The sequence below is a fragment of the Microplitis mediator genome, chromosome 11 (genome assembly GCF_029852145.1).
Source record: "Microplitis mediator isolate UGA2020A chromosome 11, iyMicMedi2.1, whole genome shotgun sequence".
Lineage (NCBI taxonomy): Eukaryota > Metazoa > Arthropoda > Insecta > Hymenoptera > Braconidae > Microplitis > Microplitis mediator.
The window spans coordinates 1,391,107-1,403,239 of NC_079979.1; the positions used below are offsets into that span (position 1 = coordinate 1,391,107).

The 12,133-nt window shown below is 35.5% G+C and overlaps 1 protein-coding gene across 2 annotated transcripts in view; it reads right to left on the reverse strand.

Moving 5' to 3' along the window:
* Positions 1–9,488: 9,488 nt before the first annotated feature.
* LOC130677064 (ankyrin repeat domain-containing protein 6) overlaps positions 9,489–12,133 on the reverse strand; it is a 153,569-nt gene continuing 150,924 nt past the window's right edge. For both annotated transcript variants that reach the window (XM_057483642.1, XM_057483641.1), the window contains exons 5-7: positions 11,903–12,112; positions 10,074–11,796; positions 9,489–9,760 (exon numbers count right to left, since the gene is read on the reverse strand). In XM_057483642.1, coding sequence (XP_057339625.1) covers positions 9,555–9,760; positions 10,074–11,796; positions 11,903–12,112 — 2,139 coding nt within the window. In that variant the 3' untranslated portion in view covers positions 9,489–9,554. The remainder of the gene's footprint in view (positions 9,761–10,073; positions 11,797–11,902; positions 12,113–12,133) is intronic.

Sequence of the window (12,133 nt, forward strand, 5' to 3'; positions counted from 1 at the left end):
CAATGGACTCTGACGACAATAAAGACCCTAGACTATAAGAAAATACTACTGTTCTAATCTATTGAGATGTGTAAAATATTTTCAAACGTCCTGGAACACAAAACTACGGAAAACCTGAATACTTCGCTGTGACCTAATAATTTTGAATTATTTGAAAGGCCTAATAGATTAGTACAATGGACTCTGACGACAATAAAGACCCTAGACTATAAGAAAATACTACTGTTCTAATCTATTGAGATGTGTAAAATATTTTCAAACGTCCTGGAACACAAAACTACGGAAAACCTGAATACTTCGCTGTGACCTGTTAATTTTGAATTATTCAAAAGGCCCAATAGATTAGTACAACGGACTCTGACGACAATAAAGACCCTAGACTATAAGAAAATACTACTGTTCTAATCTATTGAGATGTGTAAAATATTTTAAAACGTCCTGGGACACAAAATTACGGAAAACCTGAATACTTCACTGTGACCTAATAATTTTGAATTATTTGAAAGGCCTAATAGATTAGTACAATGGACTCTGACGACAATAAAGACCCTAGACTATAAGAAAATACTACTGTTCTAATCTATTGAGATGTGTAAAATATTTTCAAACGTCCTGGGACACAAAATTACGGAAAACCTGAATACTTCGCTGTGACCTAATAATTTTGAATTATTTGAAAGGCCTAATAGATTAGTACAATGGACTCTGACGACAATAAAGACCCTAGACTATAAGAAAATACTACTGTTCTAATCTATTGAGATGTGTAAAATATTTTCAAACGTCCTGGAACACAAAACTACGGAAAACCTGAATACTTCGCTGTGACCTAATAATTTTGAATTATTTGAAAGGCCTAATAGATTAGTACAATGGACTCTGACGACAATAAAGACCCTAGACTATAAGAAAATACTACTGTTCTAATCTATTGAGATGTGTAAAATATTTTAAAACGTCCTGGGACACAAAATTACGGAAAACCTGAATACTTCGCTGTGACCTAATAATTTTGAATTATTTGAAAGGCCTAATAGATTAGTACAATGGACTCTGACGACAATAAAGACCCTAGACTATAAGAAAATACTACTGTTCTAATCTATTGAGATGTGTAAAATATTTTCAAACGTCCTGGAACACAAAACTACGGAAAACCTGAATACTTCGCTGTGACCTGTTAATTTTGAATTATTCAAAAGGCCCAATAGATTAGTACAACGGACTCTGACGACAATAAAGACCCTAGACTATAAGAAAATACTACTGTTCTAATCTATTGAGATGTGTAAAATATTTTAAAACGTCCTGGGACACAAAATTACGGAAAACCTGAATACTTCACTGTGACCTAATAATTTTGAATTATTTGAAAGGCCTAATAGATTAGTACAATGGACTCTGACGACAATAAAGACCCTAGACTATAAGAAAATACTACTGTTCTAATCTATTGAGATGTGTAAAATATTTTCAAACGTCCTGGGACACAAAATTACGGAAAACCTGAATACTTCGCTGTGACCTAATAATTTTGAATTATTTGAAAGGCCTAATAGATTAGTACAATGGACTCTGACGACAATAAAGACCCTAGACTATAAGAAAATACTACTGTTGTAATCTATTGAGATGTGTAAAATATTTTCAAACGTCCTGGAACACAAAACTACGGAAAACCTGAATACTTCGCTGTGACCTGTTAATTTTGAATTATTCAAAAGGCCCAATAGATTAGTACAACGGACTCTGACGACAATAAAGACCCTAGACTATAAGAAAATACTACTGATCTAATCTATTGAGATGTGTAAAATATTTTAAAACGTCCTGGGACACAAAATTACGGAAAACCTGAATACTTCACTGTGACCTAATAATTTTGAATTATTTGAAAGGCTTAATAGATTAGTACAATGGACTCTGACGACAATAAAGACCCTAGACTATAAGAAAATACTACTGTTCTAATCTATTGAGATGTGTAAAATATTTTCAAACGTCCTGGAACACAAAACTACGGAAAACCTGAATACTTCGCTGTGACCTAATAATTTTGAATTATTTGAAAGGCCTAATAGATTAGTACAATGGACTCTGACGACAATAAAGACCCTAGACTATAAGAAAATACTACTGTTCTAATCTATTGAGATGTGTAAAATATTTTAAAACGTCCTGGGACACAAAATTACGGAAAACCTGAATACTTCACTGTGACCTAATAATTTTGAATTATTTGAAAGGCCTAATAGATTAGTACAATGGACTCTGACGACAATAAAGACCCTAGACTATAAGAAAATACTACTGTTCTAATCTATTGAGATGTGTAAAATATTTTAAAACGTCCTGGGACACAAAATTACGGAAAACCTGAATACTTCGCTGTGACCTAATAATTTTGAATTATTTGAAAGGCCTAATAGATTAGTACAATGGACTCTGACGACAATAAAGACCCTAGACTATAAGAAAATACTACTGTTCTAATCTATTGAGATGTGTAAAATATTTTAAAACGTCCTGGGACACAAAATTACGGAAAACCTGAATACTTCGCTGTGACCTAATAATTTTGAATTATTTGAAAGGCCTAATAGATTAGTACAATGGACTCTGACGACAATAAAGACCCTAGACTATAAGAAAATACTACTGTTCTAATCTATTGAGATGTGTAAAATATTTTAAAACGTCCTGGGACACAAAATTACGGAAAACCTGAATACTTCGCTGTGACCTAATAATTTTGAATTATTTGAAAGGCCTAATAGATTAGTACAATGGACTCTGACGACAATAAAGACCCTAGACTATAAGAAAATACTACTGTTCTAATCTATTGAGATGTGTAAAATATTTTAAAACGTCCTGGGACACAAAATTACGGAAAACCTGAATACTTCGCTGTGACCTAATAATTTTGAATTATTTGAAAGGCCTAATAGATTAGTACAATGGACTCTGACGACAATAAAGACCCTAGACTATAAGGAAATACTACTGTTCTAATCTATTGAGATGTGTAAAATATTTTCAAACGTCCTGGAACACAAAACTACGGAAAACCTGAATACTTCGCTGTGACCTAATAATTTTGAATTATTTGAAAGGCCTAATAGATTAGTACAATGGACTCTGACGACAATAAAGACCCTAGACTATAAGAAAATACTACTGTTCTAATCTATTGAGATGTGTAAAATATTTTCAAACGTCCTGGAACACAAAACTACGGAAAACCTGAATACTTCGCTGTGACCTGTTAATTTTGAATTATTCAAAAGGCCCAATAGATTAGTACAACGGACTCTGACGACAATAAAGACCCTAGACTATAAGAAAATACTACTGTTCTAATCTATTGAGATGTGTAAAATATTTTAAAACGTCCTGGGACACAAAATTACGGAAAACCTGAATACTTCACTGTGACCTAATAATTTTGAATTATTCGAAAGGCCTAATAGATTAGTACAATGGACTCTGACGACAATAAAGACCCTAGACTATAAGAAAATACTACTGTTCTAATCTATTGAGATGTGTAAAATATTTTAAAACGTCCTGGGACACAAAATTACGGAAAACCTGAATACTTCGCTGTGACCTAATAATTTTGAATTATTTGAAAGGCCTAATAGATTAGTACAATGGACTCTGACGACAATAAAGACCCTAGACTCTAAGGAAGTACTACTGTTCTAATCTATTGAGATGTGTAAAATATTTTCAAACGTCCTGGAACACAAAACTACGGAAAACCTGAATACTTCGCTGTGACCTGTTAATTTTGAATTATTTGAAAGGCCTAATAGATTAGTACAATGGACTCTGACGACAATAAAGACCCTAGACTATAAGGAAATACTACTGTTCTAATCTATTGAGATGTGTAAAATATTTTAAAACGTCCTGGGACACAAAATTACGGAAAACCTGAATACTTCGCTGTGACCTGTTAATTTTGAATTATTTGAAAGGCCTAATAGATTAGTACAATGGACTCTGACGACAATAAAGACCCTAGACTCTAAGGAAGTACTACTGTTCTAATCTATTGAGATGTGTAAAATATTTTCAAACGTCCTGGAACACAAAACTACGGAAAACCTGAATACTTCGCTGTGACCTGTTAATTTTGAATTATTTGAAAGGCCTAATAGATTAGTACAATGGACTCTGACGACAATAAAGACCCTAGACTATAAGGAAATACTACTGTTCTAATCTATTGAGATGTGTAAAATATTTTCAAACGTCCTGGGACACAAAACTACGGAAAACCTGAATACTTCGCTGTGACCTGTTAATTTTGAATTATTCAAAAGGCCCAATAGATTAGTACAACGGACTCTGACGACAATAAAGACCCTAGACTATAAGAAAATACTACTGTTCTAATCTATTGAGATGTGTAAAATATTTTAAAACGTCCTGGGACACAAAATTACGGAAAACCTGAATACTTCACTGTGACCTAATAATTTTGAATTATTTGAAAGGCCCAATAGATTAGTACAACGGACTCTGACGACAATAAAGACCCTAGACTATAAGAAAATACTACTGTTCTAATCTATTGAGATGTGTAAAATATTTTCAAACGTCCTGGAACACAAAACTACGGAAAACCTGAATACTTCGCTGTGACCTGTTAATTTTGAATTATTCAAAAGGCCCAATAGATTAGTACAACGGACTCTGACGACAATAAAGACCCTAGACTATAAGAAAATACTACTGTTCTAATCTATTGAGATGTGTAAAATATTTTAAAACGTCCTGGGACACAAAATTACGGAAAACCTGAATACTTCACTGTGACCTAATAATTTTGAATTATTTGAAAGGCCTAATAGATTAGTACAATGGACTCTGACGACAATAAAGACCCTAGACTATAAGAAAATACTACTGTTCTAATCTATTGAGATGTGTAAAATATTTTCAAACGTCCTGGAACACAAAACTACGGAAAACCTGAATACTTCGCTGTGACCTAATAATTTTGAATTATTTGAAAGGCCTAATAGATTAGTACAATGGACTCTGACGACAATAAAGACCCTAGACTATAAGAAAATACTACTGTTCTAATCTATTGAGATGTGTAAAATATTTTAAAACGTCCTGGGACACAAAATTACGGAAAACCTGAATACTTCGCTGTGACCTAATAATTTTGAATTATTTGAAAGGCCTAATAGATTAGTACAATGGACTCTGACGACAATAAAGACCCTAGACTATAAGAAAATACTACTGTTCTAATCTATTGAGATGTGTAAAATATTTTAAAACGTCCTGGGACACAAAATTACGGAAAACCTGAATACTTCACTGTGACCTAATAATTTTGAATTATTTGAAAGGCCTAATAGATTAGTACAATGGACTCTGACGACAATAAAGACCCTAGACTATAAGGAAATACTACTGTTCTAATCTATTGAGATGTGTAAAATATTTTCAAACGTCCTGGAACACAAAACTACGGAAAACCTGAATACTTCGCTGTGACCTAATAATTTTGAATTATTTGAAAGGCCTAATAGATTAGTACAATGGACTCTGACGACAATAAAGACCCTAGACTATAAGAAAATACTACTGTTCTAATCTATTGAGATGTGTAAAATATTTTCAAACGTCCTGGAACACAAAACTACGGAAAACCTGAATACTTCGCTGTGACCTGTTAATTTTGAATTATTCAAAAGGCCCAATAGATTAGTACAACGGACTCTGACGACAATAAAGACCCTAGACTATAAGAAAATACTACTGTTCTAATCTATTGAGATGTGTAAAATATTTTAAAACGTCCTGGGACACAAAATTACGGAAAACCTGAATACTTCACTGTGACCTAATAATTTTGAATTATTCGAAAGGCCTAATAGATTAGTACAATGGACTCTGACGACAATAAAGACCCTAGACTATAAGAAAATACTACTGTTCTAATCTATTGAGATGTGTAAAATATTTTAAAACGTCCTGGGACACAAAATTACGGAAAACCTGAATACTTCGCTGTGACCTAATAATTTTGAATTATTTGAAAGGCCTAATAGATTAGTACAATGGACTCTGACGACAATAAAGACCCTAGACTATAAGAAAATACTACTGTTCTAATCTATTGAGATGTGTAAAATATTTTAAAACGTCCTGGGACACAAAATTACGGAAAACCTGAATACTTCGCTGTGACCTAATAATTTTGAATTATTTGAAAGGCCTAATAGATTAGTACAATGGACTCTGACGACAATAAAGACCCTAGACTATAAGGAAATACTACTGTTCTAATCTATTGAGATGTGTAAAATATTTTCAAACGTCCTGGAACACAAAACTACGGAAAACCTGAATACTTCGCTGTGACCTGTTAATTTTGAATTATTCAAAAGGCCCAATAGATTAGTACAACGGACTCTGACGACAATAAAGACCCTAGACTATAAGAAAATACTACTGTTCTAATCTATTGAGATGTGTAAAATATTTTAAAACGTCCTGGGACACAAAATTACGGAAAACCTGAATACTTCACTGTGACCTAATAATTTTGAATTATTTGAAAGGCCTAATAGATTAGTACAATGGACTCTGACGACAATAAAGACCCTAGACTATAAGAAAATACTACTGTTCTAATCTATTGATATGTGTAAAATATTTTCAAACGTCCTGGAACACAAAACTACGGAAAACCTGAATACTTCGCTGTGACCTAATAATTTTGAATTATTTGAAAGGCCTAATAGATTAGTACAATGGACTCTGACGACAATAAAGACCCTAGACTATAAGAAAATACTACTGTTCTAATCTATTGATATGTGTAAAATATTTTCAAACGTCCTGGAACACAAAACTACGGAAAACCTGAATACTTCGCTGTGACCTAATAATTTTGAATTATTTGAAAGGCCTAATAGATTAGTACAATGGACTCTGACGACAATAAAGACCCTAGACTATAAGAAAATACTACTGTTCTAATCTATTGAGATGTGTAAAATATTTTAAAACGTCCTGGGACACAAAATTACGGAAAACCTGAATACTTCGCTGTGACCTAATAATTTTGAATTATTTGAAAGGCCTAATAGATTAGTACAATGGACTCTGACGACAATAAAGACCCTAGACTATAAGAAAATACTACTGTTCTAATCTATTGAGATGTGTAAAATATTTTAAAACGTCCTGGGACACAAAATTACGGAAAACCTGAATACTTCGCTGTGACCTAATAATTTTGAATTATTTGAAAGGCCTAATAGATTAGTACAATGGACTCTGACGACAATAAAGACCCTAGACTATAAGAAAATACTACTGTTCTAATCTATTGAGATGTGTAAAATATTTTAAAACGTCCTGGGACACAAAATTACGGAAAACCTGAATACTTCGCTGTGACCTAATAATTTTGATTTATTTGAAAGGCCTAATAGATTAGTACAATGGACTCTGACGACAATAAAGACCCTAGACTATAAGAAAATACTACTGTTCTAATCTATTGAGATGTGTAAAATATTTTAAAACGTCCTGGGACACAAAATTACGGAAAACCTGAATACTTCGCTGTGACCTAATAATTTTGAATTATTTGAAAGGCCTAATAGATTAGTACAATGGACTCTGACGACAATAAAGACCCTAGACTATAAGGAAATACTACTGTTCTAATCTATTGAGATGTGTAAAATATTTTCAAACGTCCTGGAACACAAAACTACGGAAAACCTGAATACTTCGCTGTGACCTGTTAATTTTGAATTATTCAAAAGGCCCAATAGATTAGTACAACGGACTCTGACGACAATATAGACCCTAGACTATAAGAAAATACTACTGTTCTAATCTATTGAGATGTGTAAAATATTTTAAAACGTCCTGGGACACAAAATTTCGGAAAACCTGAATACTCCGCTGTGACCTGTTAATTTTGAATTATTCAAAAGGCCCAATAGATTAGTACAATGGACTCTGACGACAATAAAGACCCTAGACTATAAGAAAATACTACTGTTCTAATCTATTGAGATGTGTAAAATATTTTAAAACGTCCTGGGACACAAAATTACGGAAAACCTGAATACTTCGCTGTGACCTAATAATTTTGAATTATTTGAAAGGCCTAATAGATTAGTACAACGGACTCTGACGACAATAAAGACCCTAGACTATAAGAAAATACTACTGTTCTAATCTATTGAGATGTGTAAAATATTTTCAAACGTCCTGGAACACAAAACTACGGAAAACCTGAATACGTCGCTGTGACCTAATAATTTTGAATTATTTGAAAGGCCTAATAGATTAGTACAATGGACTCTGACGACAATAAAGACCCTAGACTATAAGAAAATACTACTGTTCTAATCAATTGTGATGTGTCAAATATTTTAATACAACGTATTTTCGAGCTCGAAGAGCTCGAAAATGTATTCACAATAATGTTTCCAAGGTTCTTGAGCTCAAAAACAGCGGAAAGTTTTGGGGCTGGCCCGCAGGGTCAACTGACAGACCGATTTTTTTTTTTTACGTTTTTTGGAAAATTTTTTTTTATTATATTATTTTATAACATAAGTTTATTTTTGTTATCATGAATTTTTATTTAACTTACAAAAAATAAATTTTTTTTTCTTCATTTCTTATTTTCAATTAATTATTTTTTTTATTACTTCCCAGATAGCAAAATGACGTCTTGATGAGTTCTGAATGAGTTCCTATTTATGATTTGGACGTCTTAAAAACATGTTAAAGAAGTCTTTAAGAAGTTCTCAAGATGTCGAATGCGCCACCTAGCGAACTCAGTAAGACGTTTTTAAAAAGAGTTCTCAAAGAGTTCTTTTTTCTGACTCCGCAAATAAGACTTCAGAATGAACTTACCATGACGTCTTAAGGAGTTCCTAATTTTGACTTCATTTTGACTTCAAAAAAGTTAAAAAAAGAATACATTAAGACGTCACAAAACTGACTTCTTATTTATGGAGTCTTCAAGAACTCTTAATTAAGAGTTCTTAAAAATGACACCTTTAAGAAGTCATTATAAGACTTCTTGAAGACTCCTTCAAAAATACGTCGTAAAGCAGTCATTCTGACTTTAATGCTGTCTGGGTTCCCGCTAAGAAAATTTAAAATTTGCAAAAAAAAAAAAGAAGTGTGCCGTTTTTGTCTAATTTATATTATTATAATTAAGTATCCTACCAAAAACAGATGCTCCGTATAAAATCGCGCCAAGTACACGTTTAAAATTTTTTAAAAGTAAAAAAAAATATTTTTACAAAAAAAAATCTGGACGACGATTGGCCTTGCAGGCCAATCCTAAAACTTCTCTTTGAGCTCGAAAATGCTATTGCATCCGGTTATTTTATGAGCTTTCAAGCTGAAACAAGTTATGTTATATATTAAAGTTTGAAAATTTGAAAATTGAAAATAATTAATAAAAATCATGAGTCTCATATTTATATATTTTATTTATTAATTATTTATTACAAATACTTAATTTTTTATAATAATTTCAATTAAACAAGACTCGCAGTACCGATATTAATCACCATATTATCGGAACTGCGTTCAAAAACCGTTAGCTCGTGGCCATTGAGCCCATTGTGGACGACATTGCTCGCATTTAATGACGTGTTGACTCGTGGCTGCTCCAAGAGGGCTGCTAAGTGCTCTCGGCTCGAAAAATTACGTGACTGCATGAGAACATCGCAGTCCAGTTGCCCTAGACAGGAAATTTGAGGTTAAAATTCCAGTTTCTGACTCGAATTGATCTTTCAGAGGTTAGGAATTTTTCATTCACATCTATAGGGACATGATTTTGTAGACCTTGAAAAGGGCTACAAAAAAGGTCCTTGGAACTAAATCGAAAAAAGCAAAACTTAAAAAGTTACAGGCATTCAATTTTTTTTCCATCCATCTTACGGCGAGTAGATTTTTTAAAAGTCCCATAACTTTTTAAATTTTGGTTTGATTGCTTAGGTCCTGAGGACCTTTTTTGTAGGCCGTCTCGAGCTCTAGAAGATGGTCAAAAATACCTGACAAAGATGGCGAAGCTCCTTTACTGGAGCCGTACATCCGCGTGCTATAGCCTGAGTCGTTATGGGCATCATCGTGCCCATGGGCGCCCATAGTGTGATGGAAAGGCGTAGGGCTGTAGACTGCGCTGCGACTGCGGTAGGGCATCCTCGCAATAGTCTCGTAATTATTACCCCCAGTCAAATTGATTGCGCTCTGATCTACTAGTTGACTACTGCCTCCCAAAAGTCCCGCGTTTTTATTCGGGGCCGGGTCGTCGACTTCGCTGCTCTCGCTGTCATTGGCGTTCCAGCTGCCTGACGCCCGACTTTTAGAGTCTGCGAGTTCACTTTTGGGCCTACGGCCCTTGTGCATCCCGGGGATCTGTTGGAACCTTTTGATCATTTCGTGAACGCTTCTGCGGCTGTTGGCAAGCTCTAGATCTTCTTCGGCTTCCGTCCGATTTGGTCCTTCGAGCCGGCTCGTTTCTTCCATCCAAGCGTGATCCTGAGATCGGTTTCGGCCAATCACGCCATCGAAGGTCTCGTTTAATCTCGGAGCGACCTCAAGGACCCTCAGAACTCTTCCGTTCTCAAGCGGTAGATCCTTTAAACTTTTACTCAATCTCGGAATCGCTGGGATGTCCAAATTGTCCAGACTTCCCAATCTCTGGCCCGAAGTTTCTCCGGGAATTTCGAAACTCCTGTCAGCTGGTCGTTCATCCAACAAATCTTCAACTGACCTCGCCCTCACAGGTCCCGAACCATGCGCAGTTCGTTTTTGTGCATGCGCGGGCTGCGCAGGTCGTTCCGAATGTCTCCCAGCGCCATTTCGCGTCAGCCAACGTCTCATGTGCGCATGTTTATCTTCACAACGAGCCTTCTCAGCGACAAAATGACGGGTAAGCTCTGAAATTTGCCCCCTCGTCCGTTTCTCCAAATGCGCTACCTTCAGGTCGAGCCTTTCGTGGGCCTGCTCGATGTGAGCCTTCAATTCAGCCTTGTCGCGCTTCATTTTGGCTTCCATATGTCTGAAGAATGGCGCGCAGTAGCAAGTATAACCCACACCAACTGGCCCCTTTCTAATATTTCCCGCCAAATCAAGATAATACTGTTCTCCTCGTGCCAGAGGGTCCGAGGGCAAGGAGTCGAGCTTCGGAGACGGAAATGACTCAGGATCAGGATAATAGTGACAACCATAAGGTGACCACTGCCTTTGGGATTCAAAGTGGACTTTATTTTTTTCTTTGGGTTTTTTGTCCTTTTCCTTGAATTCCTTTACCTTGTCCTTAATTTCCTTGACCTTTTCCTTCAAATCCTTTGATTTCGGCTCCTTGTCCTTGGACTCTTTGTGTTCCTTAGAATCTTTACGCTTGGAAGCATTCAGTTGTGAGTCCCGAGGCAGCGGACTTTTAGAAACAGCGTCAACTCCATCTTGGGATCGGGTTTTGGACTGGGATCGAGACTTGGCCTTGGCCTTGTTGATGATCTCCAGAATCTCCACGAGATTTTTACGCCGCGCAATGTCCTTGGCAGTCTCATTCTGCTTGTTACGGAGCGTCCGGTCACAATTAGCTTCCAGAAGGATCCGGGTCAGCTTACGACGGCCCATTGCCGATGCAATATGGAGCGCAGTGTCGCCATTTTTATTTTGATCCGAAACACGACAAAGCGCAGAAATTAATATTCTGGTAACACCTGCATGGCCGTAGCGTGCCGCAGTATGCAAAGGAGTATCTCCACACTAAAAAAAAAAAAAAAAAAAAAATATATATATAAAAAATAAATAACTCCATTTAAGATTAATAATAAAATTATAATTTACTAAGACACCTACGGCTAATACTTACGTTATTTTGAAGGTCAGGATTGCAACCAGCCAGTAGCAACTCACGGCAACTTTGATTATGTCCATTTTGACAAGCTAAGTGCAGTGGAGCGAATCCGGAAAAATTTCTTGCGTGCAGAGGGCCTCGTTGTGTCCCCAAGGCTTTGGCTAGTACCGACACTGTGCGACTGTATCCTCGCCAACAGGCTTCGTGTAGTGCCGAGTTTCCATGCTTTGGAACAAAAAATAATAA